Source organism: Mustela putorius, unplaced genomic scaffold (assembly GCF_011764305.1).
Source record: "Mustela putorius furo isolate JIRA1106 unplaced genomic scaffold, ASM1176430v1.1 tig00003909_pilon_pilon_pilon, whole genome shotgun sequence".
In the NCBI taxonomy this organism is placed as follows: Eukaryota; Metazoa; Chordata; class Mammalia; order Carnivora; family Mustelidae; genus Mustela; species Mustela putorius.
The window spans coordinates 28,462,186-28,488,977 of NW_025422057.1; the positions used below are offsets into that span (position 1 = coordinate 28,462,186).

The 26,792-nt window shown below is 39.4% G+C and overlaps 1 protein-coding gene and 1 pseudogene across 1 annotated transcript in view; one reads left to right on the plus strand and one right to left on the minus strand.

Moving 5' to 3' along the window:
• The window catches only part of ENTPD7 (ectonucleoside triphosphate diphosphohydrolase 7), a 43,990-nt gene that overhangs the window by 6,111 nt on the left and 11,087 nt on the right, over nucleotides 1-26,792 (minus strand). The window contains exons 4-10 of the mRNA XM_004749508.3: nucleotides 20,226-20,431; nucleotides 19,815-19,965; nucleotides 15,701-15,804; nucleotides 12,752-12,808; nucleotides 9,716-9,849; nucleotides 6,119-6,285; nucleotides 2,822-3,146 (exon numbers count right to left, since the gene is read on the minus strand). Of these exons, the coding sequence (XP_004749565.1) occupies nucleotides 2,822-3,146; nucleotides 6,119-6,285; nucleotides 9,716-9,849; nucleotides 12,752-12,808; nucleotides 15,701-15,804; nucleotides 19,815-19,965; nucleotides 20,226-20,431 (1,144 nt within the window). The remainder of the gene's footprint in view (nucleotides 1-2,821; nucleotides 3,147-6,118; nucleotides 6,286-9,715; nucleotides 9,850-12,751; nucleotides 12,809-15,700; nucleotides 15,805-19,814; nucleotides 19,966-20,225; nucleotides 20,432-26,792) is intronic.
• On the plus strand, nucleotides 3,673-5,466 carry LOC123388765 (annotated as a pseudogene).

The window sequence follows — 26,792 nt, forward strand, 5'->3', positions numbered from 1 at the left end:
TGCCAAAATGCAGGCTGCTATAGGTCTCCTTTCTATTCCCCTCACCTCAGGTCCAACACAGAGTCAGCCCGACACAACTCCTGCTCTTCAGCTTCAGACAGGGGAAGGGGAGGACCAGGAAGAGCAACATCAAAGCCAAAGGGAGCCTCATTCTGCCCTGTGTCAGTCTAACACATCAGACTAAAGTAGATGGTACAGAATGGTCAAAATTTTACCACTGGCCTGACTCCACGTTGTAGTTCTCCTCAAAGGAATCGTTCCTTTGATTCCTTTTGCTCTGATCAGTAAACTAACATTTCCTGAATGTCTACTTTGTGCCAGGTGCTATTCTAGGTGCCAGGGAGATTTGGCATTGAACAAAACAGAAAAAACTTTCTGTCCTCACGAAGCTTACCTTCTAGTGGTGATACAGCAACCAAATACATACATATACATGCTTGCATACATCCAACATGCACATACACATACGTACAGAGTGTTAGATGACATAAGTGCTCACAGGAAAATTAAAGCAGGAAAGGGAAACAGGTAATACTGGGAAGGGCTGCAGTTCGGGACATGATTGCTAGGGAAGGAATTACTGGGAAAGTAACGGTTGAGTCAAAGTGAAAGAGAGAGAACAAAATTATCTCTTTTACCTGGGAAAGAGAACATATTAAGCCACTAGCAACTTGGGCAAGCAATAACTTGAGCCCTTTGGTGTTCAAGGGAATAGAATCTGAAGAAGTTTTAAAATGAGAGAAAGATGCGGGCCATGGACATTTAGGGAGCCCTGGATGCTGGAAAGGAAAAGGAATATGAGTGTATTCCTGGAGGCTAGAGAAGAAAGAACAAATACAAACCAGGTTTTCCTCAGTATTTCTCTCTTTTAAAAACAAACAAACAAACAAAAAAACATTCTATTTGGGGTGCCTGGGTGGCTCAGTGGGTTAAGCCTCTGCTTCAGTCATGATCTCAGGGTCCTGGGATCAAGCCCCGCATCGGGCTCTCTGCTCGGCTTCTCCCTCTCTCTCTGCCTGCATCTGCCTACTTGTGATCTCTCTGTCAAATAAATAAATAAAATCTTTAAAAAAAAATTTTAAAAAACCATTCTGTTTATTTATTTGGGAGACAGAGAGCATGTTGGGGTGGGGCAGAGGGAGAGGGAGAAACAGACTCCCCTGATAAGCAGGAAACCCAATGTGGGGCTTCATTCCAGGACCCTGGAATCATGACCTGAGCTAAAGGAGACGCTTAACCAACTGAGCCACCCAGGCGTCCCCCCTCAATATTTCTTAGGGACTGCTTTTAGGGAACAGAATACCACACACACTACAGATATATTTTTTTAAAAGATTTACTTATTTATTTATTTCAGAGAGAGAGAAAGCACAAGTGGGAGGGGCGGGGGGGAGGGAGAGAGAATCTCATGACTCCATGCTGAGCACAGAGGCTAACTGAGGGCTTGATCTCATGACCCTGAGATCAGGACCTGAGCTGAAACCAAGAGTTGGATGCTTAACTGACTACCACCCAGGCACCCCACAGATATTATTAAATTGCAAGTCTTCTATCCAGAGAACCCTAGAGAACTGTACCAAAGCAGAAAAGGAAAGAATAAAAAATGTAAGGAAGGACAGATTTTTCCAGATCAGAAAGATGAGCGAAACTTCAGAAATGAATCTAAATTAAAGAAGGAGATTGGGTGCCTGTGTGGCTCAGCTGTTGAACATCACACTCTTGGTTTCAGCTCAGGTCGTGATCTCGGGGTCGTGGGATCAAGCCCTGCACTGGGCTCTGTGTTCATTGTGGAGTATGCTTGAGATTCTCTCCTTCTTCCTCCCCCTCTGCCATTCCCCCAACTGTGCATGCACACATGCTCTCTCTCTCAAATAAATAAAATCTTAAAAATAATTAAAGGAGCTATACTATCCCTCTGCCCCTCCCCCGCTTACCTGCTCACTCTCTCTAAAACAAATAAGACTTTTTTTTAAAAAGGAGGAGCTACAGAAAGCTGGCTAAACTTTTGCCTATTCAGGTAACCAATGATTTAAGCTTACAAGTGGCTAATGCCCTAGATATGCTCTAAACGAATTTTTATTTCTTCTGCATTTTAGTTTAGTTTTTTTTTTTTTTAAAGATTTTATTCATGTATCTGAGAGAGAATGAGTGAGAGAGGAAAAGGTCAGAGGGAGAAGCAGACTCCCCAAGGAGCTGGGAGCCCGATACGGGACTCGATCTTGGAAGTCCGGGATCATGACCTGAGCCCAAGGCAATCGCTCAACCAACTGAGCCACCCAGGCGCCCCTGCATTTTAGTTTTAAGTAATACTTCCACTGACATTGCTTTTCCCAACATCTTTCTAATATTCCAAGTGACCCTGTAGGCCATTCTGGCCTCCTAATGAATCCTACCAAGAAAATGAAAATGCACTTGCCCACCTGTGTGACATCATTTCCAAAAGCACATTACAACCAAGAATACCCAGTAAGGGGAAAAATATCTGGGGAAGACACTTTTGGCCACAAACATTAAACAAGATTATTAGAAAACTAAAGGAAAAACTGTTAGCCACCACAACAATTTTGGACTTGGATGATAATTTGGGTGATCATGGCATGCATGGAAACCTAAGCTTAACGAACTAGAAGAGAACTGGCATAACAGGTTCCTTAACTTCTGAGTCTACTTTCTCATCTATAAAATGAGGGCCCATAGGGCCCCTATAGGGAAGAATCCAGGGAGATCAGGCATGCAGAGCTCTTTGCACATCTAGCACAAAGTTAGGCACCCAATCAATGGCTGCAGCTGGCACGAGTCATCTTTTTTGTAAGTAATTTACCTGGGCAGCCTTGGCAAATGTTGGCCCGTGATAGCGGCCACCAATGCGTAACACATCCTCTGTACAGTAAAAAAACTCAGAGAAACCATAGAATTCACTGTTGTTGAAGTCAATTGGCGACTGGTAGATGCCATTCAGCGAGGCCTGGCTGGTGTTGGAGCGAGCCAGCAGGGGGCTCAGCAGTGCCCCGCAGGACGCCCAGTCTCCCCTTCCTCGGATGTGCAGCACCTGGCTGTTCCTCTCCACCACATCTGTGAGGCCCACGGGCAGGCAGGGATCCAGAAATGGACTATCCGGACTCAGACCGATCTTCTGGCCCAGCAACCTGTCACAATGACAAAAACACACAGAACACATCACTTATGTACACAATCTCTTCTAAGAAACGCTTAGTTTAAGAAATTTGGCCTAAGAATGTGCTTCACAGATTATCTTGTTTTACATGGCATCCCTAGAATTAGCAGCAGTCATAACACATTAAAATTTACCTTAAGCAAATTCAACTTAGTGGAAGAAAGGATGGAAGGATGGATGGATGGATGGAGGCAGGAGGGAGGGAGAGAAATATGGCAGTGATCAAATTTTGTTCAACCGTTCAGTCCACATGTACATCTCCCAGTGTAGAGTAAAACTGGAAATATTAATCTGGGGGTCTCCTTCTAGTCTTCATCCCCAATGGCCTCTTAAAAGTGTCAAGATCTCAGGGCACCTGGGTGGCTTAGTCGGTTGAGTGGCTGCCTTCAGCCCAGGTCATGATCTTGGAATCCCAGGATCAAGCCCCACATGGGGCTTCCTGCTCAGAGAAAAGACTGACTACTTCTCCCTCTGCCTGTTGCTTCCCCTGCTTATGCTCTATGTCTCTCTCACTCTTGCTCGATAAATCAATGAAATAAATCAAAGAAATCTTTAAAAAAAAAAAAAGTGTCAAGATTTCATCCACCAAGTGCAGTTCTAATATCTAACAAAACACCTGGGAGGAGGTGAAGAGGGAAGGCCCTGGAGAGGCTCCTGAGGAGGAGACCATATCAGTGGTGCAGTGACAACTGCTGGCATTAGCAAGGAGGACATGCCTGGCCCCTTGCAGGGAGGGGGGCAGGTTTTCATCCCCACCGTGGCTGTCACATGGTTCTGGCTGTTTCAAGGCAGCACTTGTCCAGCAACAATATTCCCATTCCTAAGGGGATGAAATACAGATCTAGCCAAGAACAGAAATTAGGTGAAGACCAAATAATGTTGCCAACCACAGTTAATTATTCACCAGTTCCTAAAGAGACACCTGTTGAAGAGTGGACTTCCTGGGATAAAGATGCCCCCACAAGGTTAAAGACTGAAGGAGAGAGTGGGAATGTGGCAACAGCACAAAATGCTTTAGGACTAGAACCTATTTTAAGGGTGTGACACCAACTATGAAAAAACAAAACAAAACCTCAAAAAATCTTATTAAGAACGAACCTGGGGTGCCTGGGTGGCTCAGTCAGTTCAGTATCCAAATCTTGATATCAAGTCATGATCTCAGGGTTGTGAGATTGAGCCCCAATTCGGGCTCCACCCTGGGCGTGGGGCCTGCTCGAGATTCTCTTTCTCCCTCTCCTCCTACTGCCACCCCTGCTCGCTCTTTAGCTCTCTCTTAAGAAAGAAAGAAAGAAAGAAAGAGAAGAGGAAGGAACCATTATGTCCTGACATCCCAGGAAACACAGGTTTCTCTAGATTAGCAGCGACACGAGATGAAGAATAAATCTTCTGATCTAGGAACTTAGAAAATACCAGTGAATGGGATGATGATGAAGCAGCCTGGTTCTGAGCAGAAAACAGCAAAGCGTAAAGGGCAACAGAACAAGATAGGAAGGCAATGGAAGAGGAAACACAGCAGCTAACAAAACAACAAAACTGGTGTGAAACTCTCCTAGCTGTTCTCCAGATGCTGCGGTGCTGGCAGCCCAAGCAACAGGAGTACAGATGTGGGAGTATTTTCAGAATGCAAACACACTGCCTGATTTTAATGCATTCATTATTCCTCTGGGATAAGAGATTTCTCCCAAAATACCATGAACTCTTGGTAGTTGAGACGCACAAAAACAAAAAAGAATTATGAGACAGGATTTTCTTTAACATGGTCCCAATATAAGACAATTGCTGTGGAGAGGTTCCTACAAACAGGCTATTCCATTACTTCTTCAAACTAGAGTTTCTAGCAAAACAAATGGGGGTAAATAATTTTATGGTGAAAAAAACTCTGTCGTCTATTATGCTTCCTTCAGTGCACATAATGATAACAATTTTAAATAATTTAAAAAATCTCACAACTATTTGTATATTATGGCCTAAATACTTCACAGGTACTCAAATGAGGAGTCTGTGATCTGTCCATGCTGCAGGGAAAATTGGCTATTCTGAATTTAATGAGAGAAAAATGTAAAGGTTAATTTTGACTACATGCTTTTTATCTTTTACACATACTATGGACCTCACTTCCACATAAGATGCAACCCCATGTAATTCAACAAAAATGTCATCCGTGCTGAGGGAACTGCTAAGAGCTATATCATACTGCATGCACATTGTAAATTAAGAACTTAATCTCACTGGGGCGCATGGGTGGCTCAGTCGGTTAAGCATCTGCCTTCGGCTAAGGTCATGATCCCAGGGCTCTGGGACTGAGCCCAGCATTGGGCTCGCTGCTCAGTGGGCAGCCCTGCTTCTCCCCGTCCTTCTGCTTGCTGCTCCCCCTGCTTGTGCTCACTCTCTCTGTCAAATAAATTTTTTTTAAAAATCTTAAAAAAAAAAAAAAAGAACTTAATCTCATTTATCCTGTAATACCATTTCTGAAAGAGAACACTGCAAGAGGTCCCAATAAGCTGCTGTACTTTTTTGAGTCTGAACTGCAAAGACCATAAGGCACCCTCACCTAGATTGGGTGGGACAACTAACAGAGGGTCTCTAAGCAACACTACCCCATTGGCAGGAATGGTCAGGAAGAAGAAGGAAGCAAGGACATACCTATCTTAGTAGGGCAGGAGTATTTCCTCCTCGTACCTGCACCCTGACGACATTCTATTTCAGAGGCACAGAGTCCCATGTCAAACGTACCTATTTTTTTTTTTAAAGATTTTATTTATTTATTTGACAGAGAGAAATTACAAGTACACTGAGAGGCAGGCAGAGAGAGAGAGAAGGAAGCAGGCTCCCTGCTGAGCAGAGAGCCCGATGCGGGACTCGATCCCAGGATCCTGAGACCATGACCCGAGCCGAAGGCAGCGGCTTAACCCACTGAGCCACCCAGGCGCCCCTCAAACGTACCTATTTTTGGTAAGGGTTTCATTTAGCACAAGGTCTTCATAGCGCTGCCGAGCAAAGTTACCCCCAAAACCCAGGAAGGTTGTGACATAAACCCTATACACGTGTTCAGTATGTTGCACATCACAGCCCAGGTTGAATTCAGCCAGCAGGATCTTTGCTTCTTCTTCCTAAAATACAATGTAAAGAGAAAAAAGGGAATTTTAATTTTGGCTGATTGACAGAAAGTTATGACATCACTAATACACCAGTCTTCTAACTACTCTTTTAAGATAGAGATGATAGCATTGTCTCATTCTCATAGCATTATTTTCAACAAAGGCAAAATGACAAGCCTATCTAAAACAGTACAGAGACTAAATACCAAATTAGAGATCACAACACTGTAGTTCTATAGAAAATAGACTCATTATTACAGATGATGTCACTTTCTTGCATGTACTTTTCTGATTTTCTAATTCTCCAAAATGAGAATGTACTATTTTTTATCATTAGGAAAAAAAGTCCCTTAATAAAAATAAATTTAAGGAATTTGGGAGAGTACCATGATACCTATTCTATGGGTTTTTCTAAAACTACTGAAGAAGATCTAATGTTTCCTATGACAAGGACTGGGATTAGGAAGGTTCAGTTTTGCTGGACCTCCCATAAAAAGGGCTCTATTTTTTTTAACTTTAGGCACATGAGTTGAATTAAGTATACTCCTCAGTTCAAGGTACATTATTACAGCAAAGCCGCATTTTTGCTTTATTTATTTACTTCCTTTTATCCTCATATTCACTCCCATTTCCACTCCCCACAGGCAACCATTCTAATGTACTTAATGCGTAATATATTTTTGTACGTACTGTTGTAAAATGAAATTATTGCTTTGAATGTATTTGTTTTTAATTTATGAAGATGCTATTGTGCCCAGCAATTTCACTAAGTATATACACAAGAGGAGTGAAAACTATGACTGATCAAACATGTGTATGAGAATGTTCACAGCAGCATTATCCATAACAGCCAAAAACTGGAAATAAAACCCAAAAATCCATCAACTGATGAATGAATAAACAAAATGTGGCATGGTCATATAATGGGATATTATTCAGCAATGAAGAGAAATGAAGTACTGACTGACCTGTGCTATAACAGAGGTGAACCCTGAAAACATGTTGCTAAGTGAAGGAAGCAGACACACAATGTCACATATTGTATGATTCCATTTATGCGAAACACTCAGAACAGGCAAATCCACAGGCAACGAGAAGCAGATTATTGGCTATCAGGGCTCTAAGGAGAGAATGGTATGTGACTGCTACTGAATGTGGGGTTTCTTTGGGGGTAATGAAGATGTTCTAGAATTCAGTAGTGGTGGTTGGGTTACTTTGTGAATGTGCACAACTCTGTGAATTGTACCAAAAAAACCCACTTTAGGCACAGAGGATTATTTGTATCTTTTTAAGTGCTATTATGTTATGTCTCATTGTTCTTTTCCTTCTTTACCAAGCGCTAAGATCCATCCTTAAGACCATTATATTGCTATGCATACATCTAATTTATGCATACATCTAATTTAGTGGCTTGCAAGATCACTTTCTACACCATCGTCACTTTCTAAATCTACACAAATAAAAAAGTCATGTTTTAAGACTTTAAGGATCAGTGCCACTTAGTGGAACCATGCCTTCAGTTTACTTGTTGACTAAATACTAACAAATACAGACTAAAATTAAAATGTCTTACAATCTAGTTCCCCAAATTTCCAAACCTTGCACAGACCCCTGCTGTTTGTCAAACCCACAGTTCCAACAATCTTGCTGGCTATTTATACACATCTGTTCCTCGAGGATTTCAAATTCAACATACTCAAAACTGAACTCACCTTGTCATAGTACTTGGGCTAGAGACCAGAAAGTCGCTCTCACCCAAACCACCCAGACCATCCTGATTTGCTTAGCATCAACCCACCCTTTACCCTGGGGTCTCTCTAGTGACTGAGTTCTTTCCCCTACCAAGTATCTAGGCAGGCCCCTCAGCATCACAGGCTATCCCTCTCTGTCCTGCCGATACCACTTCATTGCACTGGTGCTTTAAATTCCAAAATACACCTGAAATCTGTCCCCTACTCCATTTCCATTGCCTAGTTTATCCCTTATTATTTCTCACCCAAGGTTCCCTGACCTACATTTCTTTCTCCCACTAATATCAAAATTATTTTCCTAACAAATCAATTAGCCCACAGTCATACAATACAAAGCTGGAAAGCACTTTGGGAATTTTATTTCACAGGTGATGAAACTGAGGTCCATATGACTGCCCTTCTCAAAAATCTTTGCTGATTCTGCTCCATCTACAGATAAAAAAGTGAAATTCCCCAGCATGGCACCCAAGACTCCTCACCATCTAACTTCATCTTCTCTTCCTAGACTTAGCTGTGCCATACTGAAAATCTTACACCGCAACAAGATATTCACCACTCCCTGGACATTCTGGACTCTTTGCTTTTCCTTTTGTGCCCTCGTGCATACTGCTGCTGCTATACAGGTGGCCTTCCTCCACCTCCACTATGCAAAAGCCTACTATCACCCACGACCCAGGTAACAAGCCAGGATGACTCTCATTCATGGAGCAGGGGACATTGGATAGGGACATTACTGGATCTGGTAGAGGCCAGAGATGCTGCTAAACATTTTATAAACTGGACAGCTACACCAAACACTTAACCAGCCCAAAATGTGAATAGTGCCATTAATGAGAAACCCTGGTTTAGATGAAATAATAGCACTGTCATGGTCTGCCTGTTATCACAGGCTGTCTTCACTGATAGATTATAAGCTTTTAGGGAGCAGTATAATATGTCTTATTCCTTGCCCATAATAGATGCTTAAAAGCTGTCTGCATTTCTTTTTCTTCTCTGTGCTAAAACTACTTCAAGATACATTCTTTACACCCTAGTTAGGTAAGGAATATTAGAAGCAAAAGAATGGAATTACAAGTTAGGGAAAGGAAGTAACATTTAATAAACAAGTATATATCAAATACCATGCTCTGGGATTTATATGTATTATCATGTTTAATCATCATGCAGCCTTAGAAGACAGGAGTATAATTATAATTGCTAAAATATATTAAACATTTATCACATACTGGTTAAGTCTGTTAAGTCTTTACACACAAGGTGTCATTTCATCCTCCCAACTTTATGAAGTAGATACTATTATTATTCTCTTTTTATATATGAGGAAATTAAGGCTCAGACGGGTAACCTACCCAAGGTAATATAAGCTAGCAACTATGTGAACAAATACTTGGACCTAGGTAGGTTGGTCTATGTCCAAAGATAGTGCCCTTCGTCTTAAATACTGGCATTTCAGGGCGCCTGGGTGGCTCAATGGGTTGAAGCCTCTGCCTTCGGCTCGGGTCCTGATCCCAGGATCCTGGGATCAAAACCCGCATTGGGCTCTCTGCTTGGCAGGTAGCCTGCTTCCCTTCCTCTCTCTCTGCCTGCCTCTCTGCCTACTTGTGATCTCTGTCAAATAAATAAATAATCTTAAAAAACAAAAACAAAAACTGGCATTTCTAGCAACCAAATTTCCCTAAAAGGTAAAATACCTGTTTTGGAGGAAGGACAGAAGTTGAGGTAGGAACTTCATAAGCAATTTGAAGAGAGGCTCCTCCCATATCCAGTATCCCTACTGTTCTTCTGCGCCCTGCTGCCAGTTCCTGGGGAGCTTCGGCATCGGATTCTAAAATAAATAAGGGAATAGAAAGGATCTAGTAATTAAAAAACAAAATTAAATCAAAAAGAAAAACCCAAAATGGAAATCCCTTAAAAAATAAAGAGCAAACAGGGGCGCCTGGGTGACTCAGTTGAGTTGAGCCTCTGCCTTAGGCTTGGGTCATAATCTCAGGGTCCTGGGATCAAGGCCCACATCGGGCTCTCTGCTCAGCGGGGAGCCTGCTTCCCCTCCTCCTCTGCCTCCCTCTCTGCCTAGTTGTGATCTCTCTTTCTGCCAAATAAATAAATAAAATCTTTTTTAAAAAATAAAATAAAATAAAAATAAAGAGCAAGCTGAAATATATTAATCTAACTATATCAACTATATATTATAGAGAATTCTTTCAAGTAACTTACAACAGCATTTTTATTATATCCCTTATAGAATGTATCTTAATGACAAAAGGCAAATAGATATCTTAAACTGCATTTTAGTAGTCTTATTGATAATAATTTTATTGGTATCATTGTTTTTAAATCATTAAGCATATTATTATGAAATAAAGCAAATATTTATATTAGTATCTTTAGAAACATAATCAGCATAAAAAACCTAAGAGTATAAAATCAAACATATTAAGCAATAACCTTATAACTTTAAATATGAATTGGAACTACCACTGTGAAATCATGATTTATTTTTCTCTTTCTAAAAACACATATTTTCTAGGTCTGTTCACCGAAAGGGCCTAAGAGCAAGGATAATCCAGGAGCAATGAGCACCCTTGGCATCCATGTTACTATATACCATTTTCCAATAAAAGAAACCAGGGCTCCTTAAAAAATGGTTGATGCTAGGTCTAAGGTAGAAAAAATACAAGATGATCACAGTATATCTTAGTGTGCCCAAAAGCAAGGGAAATAGACTACAAAACTACTGGGATGTTAAATGGTACAGGAGCCAACCTAAAGATGCCTCTACTGGCCAATGACAGTATAATTTGAGCACAGAAAGGAATAATGATGTGATGGACCATGATGCATCAAACACATTAAAATCTAAAAGTCATAAGATACTGAGGAATAAAAAAAACTTCACTGGTTACCTTTAACCTTTTCGTGCTAGGACATGCAGTCGTTATTAAAAAACTTGATAAATGAAAGAAGCAAGGACTCATTTTGTCTTTCTAATAAGGATAATTGACTAGTTAGTGAAGAAAATTTTGTTATATAAAAATCTAAATTGGGGCACCTGGATGGCTCAGTGGGTTAAGTGTCTGCCTTCAACTCAGGTCATGATCCCAAGGTCCTAGGATTGAGCCCCACATAGGACTCTCAGCTCAGCAGGGAGCCTGCTTCTCCCTCACCCTCTGTCTATCACTCTACCTACCTGTGCACTCTCTCTGTCAAATAAATAAATAAAAATGTTAAAATATTAAAAAAAAAAAAAAACAAACAAGAAAAGAAAAATCCAAGCTGTTGGGGTGCCTGTGTGGCTCAGTAGGTTAATGTCTGCCTTTGGATCAGGTCATGTTCCCAGGGTCCTATGGTGGAGCCCCAGGTTAGGCTCCCTGCTCAGTGGAGAGCCTGCTTCTCCCTCTCCCTCTTCCCTCTGCTTATTCTCTCTCTCAAATAAATCTTAAAAAAAGAAAGAACAATATTTATTTTATTTATTTATTGCAGAATAACTGAAAGAATTAGAAAAATCAACATTTTGCAACCTCTAATGAAGAAAATGGATCTAAGCAACCATCATAATTGGCTATTAATTAAGTGAATAGTGGCTGGAAAATTTTTATAATAGATTACATCAGGCTGACAATACCTGAATCCTGAATATCTGATCAGTCTTAACATGACTAAAAGTGGGACAACCAGGAAACACTTAACGCCAATATTTACGATTTATTCTTACCAAAAGAACTGAATCTCTGTCTAATCAAGGTTCTATCTCTAATCTCCAATATATAGGACAGAAGGAGGGATGAAGGGCATGTTGCAGACCCCACAAAAATGCAGTTAATCAAATCAAGAATGTGTCAAATTCATGTTATCAAGTAACCCAGTTTTGTTTTTGTTTCTAATCATTTGAGAAAAAAGAGGTGTAGGGGGGTAACTGTTTTAGATTACTAATCAAATATAACACGTGATCCTCATTCAGATTCTAATTTTAGCAAGACAACTACAAATAAATATTCTTGAGACAATAAGGTAAGTCTAGATGGTAGATGAATGTTACATAATATTAGAAATTATTAACATTTTTAAATTTAAAAATGCCACTGTGTATATTTTGTTTGTTTTGAAACTCTTCATTGGTGAGAGAGATCACTGAAGTACATGAAGATAAAATGGTATGTCTGGGGTTTGCTTTTAAAAATCCAATAGGAGAGGCACCCGGGTGGCTTAGACATTTAAGTGTCTGACACTTGGTTTTAGCTCAGGTCATGATCTCATGGGTCCTGAGATTGAGACCCATGTTGGGCTCCACACTCCGTGGGGAGTCTGCCTGAGAGTCTCCCTCTCAACCCCTCTCCCCACTCATACTCTCTAGCTCTTGCTCTCTCTCTCAAAATAAATAAATATATATATTTTTTAATCCAGTAGGGAAAAAACCTGTGTTGTATAAAGGGAGTGTGGGGCCAAAAAACTAGCTAACCACAAATTAGTGTTGAGTCTGGGTATTGGGTTCATGGAGATTCATTTTATTATTTACTTCTATGAATGTCTGAACTTTCCATATTAAAAAGTTAGAAAGAAAAAAAAAGAAGGCAAATTAGGACTAGAAAATAAGCATCTTAAAAGAGTTTTTAAAAACTGAAGAAAGAAAGAAAAACAACTCAAACACAGCACTTATGTTCTACAGATAGGTTACAACATAAACCTTCAGTGCTTAGAACAGTCAGTCATAAGGCAACAGTATTACTCACCATCCTCATGGTCAAATCTTCCCAAAACAAAGTTGATTCCAATCCATGCATAAACTCCTAAGTAAGAAATATGAAAGTCCTCGCTTAATTCTCTGTTGCTGTGCCATGACTACACCTCTTCCCAGGGCTGCTCTTTTCCTCCTTTTCTTAGCAAAAGGTGATGAGAGTATTTTATTCCACACTCTCAGTTTATGAATTTAAAAATCTCTTATCTTATGATGCTTTTCCCTTTAGTCATTTTAAAATGATCTGCATTGTCTAAATTTCCTACAGATGATTATGGATTAATGTATAAAAACAACTAGTAAAAAATGTGACTCTTTGTGGAGTTCTGGTCCTGGGCAAGATGGAGTAAGCACACTCCATCCTGTCTCCCCACTGAATACAAGTGTAAACTCAGGATCGAATGAATAGAGCATAAACCTAACCAGGTCAATTCCCTGCTAAAACAATCAATATTCTCCTTATGACTGAAAAAAGACCCAGAATCTCATAATGTAATATTCTAAATGTCCAGGATACAATATAAAATTATTTGGCATAAAAAGAACTAGGAAATTCTCAACTCATAAGGAAAAAGGTGCCAACTGCAAGAAGACACAGATGTCAGAATTATCAGACAAAAATATCAAAGCAGCTATATAATGAAAAAGAGCAGTCCTAGCATGAATGGAAAGATAGTTTCAGCAAAGAAATAAAACATACAAAAGAACCAAATGAAAATTCTAGGGCTGAAAAACACAGTACTGAAATTGAAAAAGGTAAATCTTTTCCCTTAGAATGCATAGATTTTGTCTTTTTCAAGAAATGGAAACATAATTTTGTCATATGGGCCACATTTGGGCCACAAGAGAACACCCATTCAACTCCACCCCCAAATTGCAAGCTTTTAGGGACTTATCAGTACTGCACAGTAAATGCAATAGAGGGAGTGCCTGTAACAAAAGAAAAATAGTAATCATCCTGATCACCCCCTAAAATTAAAGTTTCCCCTTACTTTAATCTAATAATTTGATTTACATTTGAATTTGGCAAACTCAGTAGAACTCAGAAAAGTATGTATGCTTTCAAAACTACAATTAGTAACAAAATATCCATTTGGAATCATCGCTAAATACTAATACCTTCTTTTCTTTTTTTTTTTTTTTTAAAGATTTTATTTATTTATTTGACAGAGAGAAATCACAAGCAGGCAGAGAGGCAGGCAGAGAGAGAGAGAAGGAAGCAGGCTCCCGGCTGAGCAGAGAGCCCGATGCGGGGCTGGATCCCAGGACCCTGGGATCATGACCTGAGCCGAAGGAGGCAGCGGCTTAACCCACTGAGCCACCCAGGCGCCCCCCCTTTTTTTAAATTTAATTTAATTTTTTCAGTGTTACAAAATTTAGTGACATCACAGAATTTCTTAGGGCAGAAGTAAGAGCTGACCTGGCAGAAGTTAAAAATGCTATCAGTGAGATCCAATCTAATATAAATACTCTAACAGGTAGGGTAACCAAGGCAGAAGAGAGAATTAGTGATGTAGAGGACAAACTGAAAGAGAAAAAGGGTCAAGAGGAGGTCTGGAACAAACAGCTTAGAAGCCATGGAAACAGAATTAGGGAAATAAATAACACCATGAAATGTTCCAACATCAGAATTATCGGGATCCCTGAGTGGGTGGAGAGAGAGAAGACTAGAAGATATAGTTGAACAAATTCTGGATGAAAATTTCCCCAATCTGGGGAATACAACAAGCGTTTGAGTCCTGGAGGCAGAAAGGATACCCACGAAGATCAACAAATCTAGAAAGACCACCAGACACTTGATTGTGAAACTCACGAATCATATTTTTAGACAAGAACTTCTAAGGGCAGCTAGGGGGAAGAGATTCCTTATATGCAGAGGAAGGTCCATCAGAATAACGTCAGACCTGTCCACAGAAACCTGGCAACCATACAAGGCTGGCAAGACATATTCAGGGCACTAAAGGAGAAGAACATGCAGCCAAGAATACTTTATCCAGCAAGGATGACATTCAAAATGGATGGAGAGATAAAGAGCTTCCAAGACCAGCGTGGTTTAAAAGAGTGTGTGATCACCAAGCCAGCACTAAAAGAAATCTTAAGGGGTGGGGGGGGGAGTTCTATAAAGGAAGAAAGAACCCAAGAGTGACATAGAACAGAAATTCACAATTTATAAAAACAAGGACTTCACAGGCAACATGATATCAATAAAAACGTATCTTTCAATGATCACATGAACAGCCTAAATGCTCTCATAAAATGGCACAAGGTTGCAGACTGGATAAAACGACAGGACCCATCCATATGCTGTCTACAAGAGACATACATGGAACCTAAAGATACATCCAGATTGAAAGTGAAGGATGGAGAAGCATCTTTCATGCCAACAGGCCTCAAAAGAAAGCTGGGGTAGTGATTCTCATATCAGACAAATTAGATTTTAAACTAAAGACTGCAGTCAGATTTAGAGAAGGACACTACATCATTCTTAAAGGGTCTAACCACCAAGAAAATCTAATACCTTCTTATAAACATAGAACTTAGCACAAAGTTAAAAACAAATATAAACATAGGACTTCTAGAAGGATTCTTTTTTTTCCCATTGTAAAAAAATTTAAATTCAATTAATTAAAATATACAGTACTCATTTCAGAGGTAGAGTTCAGTGATTCATCAGTCTTATGTAACACCCAGTGCTCATTATATACATCACATGCCCTCCTTAATGTCTGTCACCCACCTCCCCTCTAAAAGCAGCATTCTAAAACAGATACTAATGCAGAATATGCAAATAATAATATTAACTAAAAAACTATACAGCAGAATCAAGAAAATTAATCGAAGGAAAGTAAATATCAAGTATATAAAGTAATCCTAAACCCCCACCAGAAAGACTATGCCATGGTTGGCTGGGAGCCAAACCAGGGTGCCCCTTGAGGCCCATTACCTTCCTGCTTCCCAGAGATCACTTCTGCCTGAGACTGAGAAAAGAGGAAGTCAAACTCCAGCGGTAAATCTCTCACTAGATCAGCCAAGATGGCCAGCTGCTTTCTGCAAGAAAGAAGAAAACATATAAAAGTTAATCATTAAACACTTCTCACAATTAGCTTCAACTTGACCTTCTACTCAGACTCGTTACAACTCACTGCTCCTACAGCCATTCACCAGTTGAGCCCTACATCTTTCTGGTACCTTCTTTAATTTCAAAGGTTTAAACTTATCCTTCTACCTAAAGGGTAATGTGGTACTAGTAATACTTTCCCTTTTTATACTTTTACAATTCGTATAGCGTTAAAAGATGAGACCGTGGTTCTGTGCCTCACACAGGCTGAATACGTATAAGTGGCAGGAAGCACGGTTCGTAATTACATGATCCCTAACTACTGTGAACGGAAGCTGTTAGACTGAGGAACACAATCTCATCCTCAGCTCTTACATAATACAGAAACAACACCTCAAGTCACCACACGACGAACACTGTTAGGTCCACAAGTTTTTAATAATCCTTTCTTTACACAAGCTGACAATGAACTTTTTAATCTCCCTTTATCTATTTCAAGGTTGGGGTTTTTTTTTCTTTATAAAAAAATCTTATCATTTGAAAAACCTAGATCAGGATCAAAATCCAAAGGTTATAACAATTTGGGGACAAAGTTTGAGTCTTATTATCTAAGGTTGTTTTTGCCTCTAAAGTTTTGTGTTATCAGTGTTATTAAAGGAGAACAAAGAAACAAAGCTATAAGTAATAATATGAATCTAGAGAATATGGTTAAAAATAAGAGCAATCATCCTGGATTTTTTAAATTACTCATTACAAAAATATTCCATTGGCTCAGATAGTTGTCGGCATGAATTAGTGGAGAATGTTAACACTTAAAAGTGAAGAATACGTTTAAAGTAATAATTTCCCAGTATACTGTCAAATGTAGTTTACAAAAAAGCTCATTGTTAAAATATTAAATTCTTGCAATAAGAATTTTGCATGTGTAATAAGAGGGACTATCTTGCCCTCCCTATTGGATACGCTTCTAAAATACCCAAAGAAGAAGGCTTATTGGTTTTGGCACTGATTTGGAAGAACAGGCACCAGTACACACAAATTCCTGGTATGATGTTTCCAAGAGCAATCCAGACCTATGTATCCACAATTTTAATGTGCTTAACCCTGGACCAGCTATTACACTTTAAGAAATGCATTGCAAGGAAATCATCAGATAAGAATACAAAAAGGAGAGAACATTGCAGCACTATTTGTAACAGCGAAAATAACCTAAACGCACATCATTAGGTATTGGTTAAATAACCTGTGGTATATCCACACAGTGTGATACTAGACAGATGTTAAAAGAAATGAGGTCAATATAGATCTGTATGTACTGATGTGAAAAGCTGTCCAATATATTCTGAGTTAAAAAATACATATAATGTGACCCCAATTTATATTAAACAATGAAACAAAAAAATTCTTCATGTACTGCACAGGACTCTCTAAAATTCAATTACTGTTTCTTTATTAAAGAAAAACTTTCAGTGGCAAAATATTGGTAATTGTTAAGCTGGGTGGGTAAGAAAATACAGATTCATCATGCTGTTTTTTTTTTTTAATGTTTGAAATTTTCCATAACAAAAGTTTTCTTTCCCCTTAAATATCACCTTATACTATATTTGTAGTTTTTTAAAGATATTTCCATTACAAAATGAAAATGAGGTAAAACAAGTTAGCTCAGGACTTTGGCAAAGAAATAAAACCTAGTGCTAATACATTTCAAAATTACAGTCCCTGTAATTTGAACCCATTTTGAATACTGCTCACAAACACTAATAAATTAGCAAAGCATCCATTATACAAAACAGGTTCTTGCAGCGATGGTTACATTTATGTCAACAACTATGGCTGCCTCAATTGCTAGCAATGATTTCAGAAGCCCAGGATAGATCCAGGCATTATTAGATGAGGTGATCAGAAGGCAAGTTTAAAGGCAAGCTCTTCACAAATACTTAAGATAAAAGAAATATTAATATTCAGAGCTTCCATGCAGTGAACATCTTAGACAAATAGAAGGGAACTACATAGTGGGTTTTCCCCAGGTGGAAACTTCGACAGAGTCAGTGCTGAGCGGTGTCATGAGACAATCCTCTTTGCTCCAGACCCCCAAAACGTGGCTAAACCATCATCCTCCTGGTTGGCTCTGCCTTTCTGACTTCTGAGTCAGCTTTTTCTCCGGCCACCCTCCCCCTGCTCCCCTCTGCTGACTGCAGACCACTCACAGACCTGTGATGCGGCATCCCTGTGTCACCTCTACTCTTCCCAGGATTTCTGAATTTTGAACTATGTGAATATCACTTAGGTCAAAACGAAAAATCCTAAATTGCAAGTACAGTATGGTTACAACCTTGTAGAAACTACATATAGATGTACAGAGAGAAGGCAATGTGACAAAATGAAACACTTTTGAAAGGGCAGCAGGAATGTAAGTGTTTGGGGTTTGTTTTGTTTTGAAGATTTCTTTAATGAAGCTGTAATATTTTAAAATTTGGTTTTAAAAATAAAAACAAGACAAAAATTTTTTAAAGGTCAAGATAAATGGAAAAATAAGGGGCTAGGAGAGCTCTCATTTCCACAAATGGCTACATAATCTCCTCCTCAACTGTAAACCAGAAAGTAAACCAGTAACCTCGTATCTAAACAGAAGGAAGGAAGTCCACTGCAACAACTGTGGACATGTGTTTTCTGGCTCATCTGGCATAAGCCGTATGAAGCCCTACATTCATGGCTGAGGTTTTTGTTGTTGCTGGCCAAGCATACAGAACAAAACTTCCTCGAAAAGGTTACTGTTATTTACCAAGAAAAAAATATTTAAGCTAATTAAAAAACACCTGATGCCTGTGAGACTTAGAACATTCCAAGAGACAAATTCTAAGGTTAAGGAAGGTCACTCCCTGGGCGCCTGGGTGGCTCAGTGGGTTAAGCCACTACCTTCAGCTCAGGTCATGATCTCAGGGTCCTGGGGTGGAGTCCCACATCAGGCTCTCTGCTCAGCAGGGGGCCTGCTTCCCTTCCTCTCTCTCTGCCTGCCTCTCTGCCTGCTTGTGATCTCTCTCTGTCAAATAAATAAGTAAAATCTTTAAAAAAAAAAAAAAAAAGGAAGGTCACTCCCTCCCCATGACCATAAGTGTGCAGGGGTCAGGGAGGTGTCAAAGGGGGGAAATCACAAACAAGAAGGGATGTCACCTAAGTATAGCTACTGCCTCTTCCTCCTCCTCTTCCTCCTCTTCCAGAGAAGGGAGAGGGATCAGGTGGCAAGGTCCTGGGCTAAACTACCAAAGTCAAGTGGACACTGGACTGGTTGGGATGGAAAAAGCTAGTCTAAAGCAATGGAGACTGAGTTTTGCAAGCAGCACCAACTATCACCAGGGAGCCAGGCAGTTGCAGACAGAGCAGCATTCCTACCAGAGCCTCTCCTACTGGCCTCCAGGTACCCAGTCATTCAGATGAACCTCCTACAGCCCTTCTCTAACTATGTTCCCCATCTAGTGATCCAAAGTTACCACCATCACCATTGCTTCTCAATCAAAACTAACAATCATTACAGCCATCTCAGATATTGATCCCAAAGAAGCAAGTGACACGAAGCTCTGAACAACAGATTGTGAAATAATGATGTGCGGAGGTGGCTCTGTTCTATTTTGAGCAAGGAGCCTTTTACTGCCTGCCACCTGCCAGCTCTGTGTGATATATCCTCAGCCCACCTTCAGACTGGAGAACTACAGAGAACAATGTGTAGAAATCAGTCTTGTGGGGCGCCTGGGTGGCTCAGCCATGAAGCAACAGCCTTCGGCTCAGGTCATGACCCCAGGGTCCTAGGATTGAGCCCCGCATTGGGCTCTCTGCTCAGCGGGGAGCCTGCTTATCCCTCTCACACTCCCCCTGCTTGTGTTCCCTCTCTCACCATCTCTCTCTCTGTTAAATAAATAAATAAAATCTTAAAAAAAAAAAAAATAGAATCCGTCTTGCAACTCTTGTACCAGCCATTTTCCTGTGTCCATACGCCAGCCCTCACCTCTCGGGGAGAAGCCGCATGCCTGCAGTGCAGAGGATGTAGAGGGGTGTCTCCTTGTGCTTCTTCACAGGCACGTGCGCTGCGGCAAAGCTCAGCAGAGGACGAAGGTAATCACTGGCATGTTCTGGGGTGTCTGCCATTGCAGAGATTCCTTAAGCAAGACAAAATATTTTAAAAAGCAGATCACATTGACTCAGAAGACTGATACGCCATGAAGTTCTGCTTAAGGTCCTAAACACATAATTATTTGTGAGGATGGGAGCAGCAACGAATGAGATATCCCTTCCATTATCCCGAATCTCAAGGGAAAAAAAGGTTTTTTTCCGCCTCTTTCCTTCTGCCGATTCCTTCCTCTCTCATGCCTGCAGCAGATAAAAAGGGACTGACAACGAAATATATTCCAATTAGTACCTGGCTTGATTTTTTTAACGACTGGCTGGCTGTTGCGGTCTCTCATCTGTTTGATGTCCAGCAAATCATGGGGGTTGCCATTATGTCTTGGCCAGAAATAAACAAAAATCCGAGAGCCACTGCTGCCACAGTCCACAACAAGTCCGTAATTCAGAGTTGGGTCTGCAGTGTCAGTCGCTTCAAGCTCCCCGACTCGTGCCAAATACCTACGCCAGGCAGAAAGAGAAATTGGTATCAAGCATCCAGGTCCACAAAAGGCACAACTACTTTAATTCATTTGTTCATAAGTCTTCATTAACTGTCTATATGTGCCAACCACATGGAACCACACGTCTCAAGGAATGAAACAACACTGACCATAGTTACTGATGGATATGTATGAGGCAATAGCTGGTTCGCTCGCCTAGAGGCCACTGGAATCAGAGAACGAAAAGACTCCTCCATGTTTGGAGGCAGTTATGAAACTGGCTGAAGTACCAAATCTTTTACCAACTTTAAAGAGCTTCTAGGCCTGAGTAAATTACTGGATTTTGTTGTTATAAGCCATTAAGATTTGGGGCAGTTTGTTATACACATTGATTAACTAAATGAATCCTAATAATTTCTCTTCATCTTTTCTGTATCTAAAGAATACTTTGGAATGATTATCACTTAATACGTGTTTCTAGGTGGTAAAAATTTATGGGGCTTTTTGCTTTGTATTTTTTAGTGCTACATTTGCATTAACAAAAAATGTATTTTAAAATACTACATTCTTCTCTACAATCTTTTAAACTATTTTTTAGTCATAGAAAGAATGTTTATAAAGTATGTATAAGTAATAACAATAAGACAATGCCTCCATGCCCAACACCCAGTTTAAAAAATAAAAAATTTATATTGCTTCAAAAAAAAACACCAAAAAGCTTCTAGGCCCAAGGACAGCAGTACTTTGTGGTGAGTTTTTTTTTCAGATTCTTATTACAAGATATTTATTTGGCTGACAGCAGAAAGATGAAACAAGTGAAGATGTTACCATCAGAACACCAAGGTTTGAATCTCAGCTCTAGCACTTTCTATGCTGTGTGACCTTCAACAAGTTACTTAACTTCTCTCAGACTGTTTTCTCATCTGTAAAATAAGAGTATGAGAGTGCTGAGTGGTTAGCTCAGCGCTGTGCTGCTGCTGCTCTTGTTGTTACGTGATGAATATTGGGAGAGCAAATAATAGAAGACTCTCGGGAGAAAAGGGCAGGCAAGTCCAGAAGGAAAAGAAGTCTAAGGGTTGGCAAAAATGCTCCTGAGCTCTGAGTCTTTAATAAACATTAAAGTTCACTCAGAACCCGAGGGTCTGAAAAGTACAAATATTATCAACTCCTCTTCAAAAGCTTCACTTGAAGGGGAGCTCAGGAAGAACGGCTCTTAGCTTATTATATGGAAAAAGAGCTGTTTCTCAGTGCTATGAATACATACTACATGGCAGACAGATTCAGATGTCTTCAAAATTCCTTTAAATTTGATTAAGTATTACTATACATTGAGATAATTGCTGAATAAATGCTCTGAAAGCAGTGCTGTGAATTTTTTCAAGTATCACAGCTGAACAACCTTCCTTCTATCTGCCCTAGTCACCCAACACTATATTTAGAGCTAATTCCTAGATCCCCTAGACCCTTGCACAGAAGCCCTCAGAACTAGGTATGAAGCCAGTGCCACTGGGGAGGTGTTCTTTTTAAAGAAAGATTCAACATTACAAATGCGAAAGGAGTCCAAACATGTCTGGGGTCTTGAAGTATAGGTATCAATAGCTCTGCAGGAAATCTACCTCTGATTAGGCAACAAGCCACATGTCCTACCCCTGAAGACAATCTAATCCATGTTTACCGGTGATTTCACATTGCTATGAAGACCATAGAGTTCCCTACTTTGGACAGAAAAGCAAACTTGGTGAATAGATGACCATGTAAAAACTGTGGAAAGAAAAAAAGGGAGCTAAGTACCTTTCCTAAGGTACAATACAAAATAAAGGAAGAACATGTATTTGGGCTCCAATATAATGCTGCAAATTATTACATAGATACAGTCGGGCAGAACTTTTTTCTGGATCCAACATCACAGTGAGTTATGGGAAATGAAGCAGGTGGTAAAAACTGTTACAGTCTAGTCAATTTACAGTCCCCAAAACCACATATTTATCCATTCTGATCAAATGACTGGGCTGAACTGGGCTTAGAATCCACAAATCAACTCACGACAGCTCATTGCTATCACATGAAAGCTGGGAAGATATCTGGGTTCAAGTTACAGAACTTGTGCAAATACTGATCTCACAGCACGCCATAGGCAAGATAAGCAATCTCTCGCCCACAGTGACTTTTCATTTCTCATTTTAGCAATCTTTCTACTTCATATGCTTCAGAGATCCTTCTCTGCTTTCCCCCTCTGAAAATCTTCCCCTCTACTTTTCTCACTAGATTCTGAATCCCATTCCTTCCTGCTTAATGAATAACTTTTCTCCAGTTCATTAGTTCTCAAATGTTTGGGGCTCAAGACCCTTTACTAAAAATTATTGGATCCAAAGGAGTTTTTGTATATGTGGGTTACATCTATTTATATTTATCATGTTACAAAATAAAAACAAAAATTTTTAGAATTTTTTTAATTTAGATATAACAATAAACTCATTACATATTAATATATTTTATAAAAATAACTATTTTTTAAAACGAAAAAAACTCAGAAGAGTGGCACTGTCTTATGGTTTTGTGCATCTCTTTAGTGTGTAGATTAATAGAAGACAGCTAGATTCTCATTATTTGCCTCTGCATTCCATCTGTTACAATATGTTGTTTTGGCTGAAGTATTTCAAAAAGTCTAGCTTCGTGGAGACATGTTATTGGAAAAGGGAATACTTTAAGAGACCATTTAGATCACTGTGCATAGTCTTCTTTAATACTACACTAAAACTCAAGAAGTGAAGTTTCTTAAAGGCTAGTTGCAACGTGAAATCTAAAACCCTAAGAACGTTTCATATTCTATAAAGTTAACCATCAGTCTATCTTGTACTTTGAATGACTTTTATCCCTGCATAATTTTGTAACATCCTATACTCAAAAATACTGGTTCACTGAGGATGCAAATCTTCCCAACACTGACACATTTCATTCTACAGTATTAAAAAAAACAAAACCCATCCACTCATTCATTAGTATCACTACCCATATTATCCAAAAAAAGTCATTTAAGTATTGAGAAGCTAGAAAACACATAGTTGCAGACACAAATTTTCCAAACTGCTAATTTTCAGTTGAAAGCTCAGATTTTATCATTGGCAATAAACACTGACAGTTGTTTTCCTTAAAGTGACAGGTTTTTACTTCATTTGTTTTCAAAAAAATAATCTATGAAATATCCAAGTCTGAAAACCATAGCTTTTCTGGTAGTCATTCTTTCAAGTAAAAATAATATTCCATGATAAAAGCAGTTTATAACCCAAACTGCGTAAGGGCTTTTCCTCAAGAAAACTCCACTGTGCATCAGAAGTGCTTAATACGTATTTCCAATTCTGTCACACAGAATATGAAAAAGACATTCTTAAATGGAACTGGAATTTTTTCCCCATTACAACTATGTGACAATGATGATTACAATAATTAATAGCATAATTTGGTGCTTCCATCTTGATTTGTGCTAAGGCACCTGCAGTTTTACCTACCCGTTGCTTTGCATCATTAGTATAAATGTCAACTCAGTGAAAAGGGCAAAAAAAAAAAACACCACAGTAGCCAAGAGGTAGAAACAACATAAATATCCACGGACAGATGAATAAACAAAATGTGGTGTATACATAAAATGGAATATCATTCAGCCTTAAAAGTGAAGGAAACTTCATCTTGTGCTATGATATGGGTGAATCTTGAGGTTATCATACTAAGTAAAACAAGCCAGTCACAAAAGACAAATACTGTATGGTTCCACTTCTATAAGAGTAAAGCAGCCATATTCATCAAAACAGAAAACAGAATAGTGGCTACCAGAAGTTGGCATGGGGTGGGGAAAAAAGGGGAGATGTTGTTCAATGGGCAGAGAATTCAGAATTGCAAGATGAACAAGTTCTGGAGTTTGGTTGAATGACAATGTGAATATAGTTAACACTACTGAACTGTATATTAAAAGTGGTTGAGATGGTAATTTTATGTTATGTGTTTCTTAGCAATTAAAAAAAGAGCAAATAACATCTTAGTAGGTATTACAAAAACAGTTTTGGCCAAATTTTGACCTCACAGATACCATGAAAGAGTCTCAGGAACTCCCAAGGGTCAGTAAACACTTTGACAACCACTGCTCTAACCTTCTTTTTCTCTGGAACATCCACCTGCTTCTCTACCTATCTCTCCCCCTTTCCTTCTTTGACATGGCTTCCCAGTTCTTAAGAAGCCTCCACTCAACAATGCTGACTCTTCTAATACTCACAGTGATCTAAAAAGGCCTCCTTCTTCTGTTTTAAAATGTGGAGTGTCATTTTCCCTTTAAGCAGTTTGTTTATATTCCAGTATGAGCCCCTAAGACTTCTTTCGTATTTCTTTGTTTCACCTTTGCATCTCTCAAGCACAAAAACCTTAACCCGCAGTATCTCAGAACTGTCACGGTATTCCTCATGTTTCTCTGATGTGTACCAACCAACACTGGCTGGTTTGGTCCAAAGCTCACAATATAGAGCTGTAAGTTTGTTAACTCCTCTATGTCTTTGTTATCTGTCTAGCTATACATACTCAAAAATCAATTGGTCTCCTCAGAAAATTTCAATGGCTTTTTAAAGCATCCTGTCACCCTCCTGGGTTTCTGTCAAGATAAGCAACTCTAAGTTGGGTCCAAGTCAACTTTGCTTTCTCATCTCTTAGAAGTCTCCATGTGTGCATTAGTCACAAATGTCAGCTGACCTTTGAACACAAGGGTGAAAGCTAGGACCAGACAGCATTTATGTTACACTTCCCACTTGAGTCTTTGCTTAATGGCTGAAGTCAGCAGGAAGCCTCCATCTTTCTCATCACGCATACAAATGAGTAACTGAAGAACAATTTTCCCCTTTGGGAAGTAATAGCATCGCCTCTTTCTGAAACTTGGATGTCTCATGATCTAATCAGGCTTCTTAACGGTTTTCAAACACCTGGGGGTCTTCCTCTGTCCAAGCTTGTGATATGAATGGATCAATGCTCCTTTCCTGGATGTTTTCATTTGTGATTTTCAGTCCTGGCCTTAGCCATCAGGGTCAATTACTTGCATTGCTGGATTCTCCTGTTTTGCTGACATTATGCTAAATTAATCCCTAAAGAGGATGTAAAGTCCATGAGAAAAGTTCCAAAAGCTCTGGAATCCCTCATATCTGCTTTCCCAGGACAGATCTGATTCATTATCCCACATATTTAACTCCCCTACACACATACACATACTGTTTCTGTTTGAGAAATCTGATTTCCCTCTAATCACTGCTCGGTCAATGAAAAGGGAATTACTCACATATACATCACCCAAGGTAAAACTGGAAGACAGTGGCTTTCACTGCCATTACTCTGAAAACATTAACATTGGGGTGGTAACTGACCAAACCATTACCTAGCTTACAACCAACACTAATTATACCACTTCTAGAGTTCAAACAGAACTCAGCAACATGCCAAAAGTCCATTAAAGCAACCCCCATCAGTATGGAGCTACCAGCTTTTTGCTGAATGTCATCATACTCTTTCAACTCCATTCAAGGCTCAGAACCAAATATAATGACATTATATGGAAAGTAGCTGTGCATGACTGATGACAGTAATAAATGCGCAGGAAAGCATCTTAAAGGTTATTGCTTATCTCCTAAAAAGATTAATCAGAGCAGTCAGAAGCATTTATAATTTAAAGCTCTGCTTGCAAACACTTTAAAGACCATTAAAGAACAAGTAAGTTAATAAATGAATAAATGCCAAAGAATGCAGGTAAATGCCTTCAATTTCACTAGGAAAAATCTCTGAATTTTTCTATTATACATAAGAAGCCTTAACTTCATCTGCATATCTCAAAGTTTATCATTTTATCCTAACCAAAAGTATTAGTGATATAGAAGACCAAATGACAGAGAATAAAGAAGCTGAGCAAAAGAGGGACAAACAGATACTGGACCACGAGGGGAGAATTCGAGAGATAAGTGACACCATAAGACAAAACAACATTAGAATAATTGGGATTCCAGAAGAAGAAGAAAGAGAGAGGGGAGCAGAAGGTATACTAGAGAGAATTATTGGGGAGAATTTCCCCAATATGGCAAAGGGAACGAGCATCAAAATTCAGGAGGTTCAGAGAACACCCCTCAAAATCAATAAGAATAGGTCCACACCCCGTCACCTAATAGTAAAATTTACAAGTCTCAGTGACAAAGAGAAAATCCTGAAAGCAGCCCGGGAAAAGAAGTCTGTAACATACAATGGTAAAAATATTAGATTGGCAGCTGACTTATCCACAGAGGCCTGGCAGGCCAGAAAGAGCTGGCATGATATTTTCAGAGCACTAAATGAGAAAAACATGCAGCCCAGAATACTATATCCAG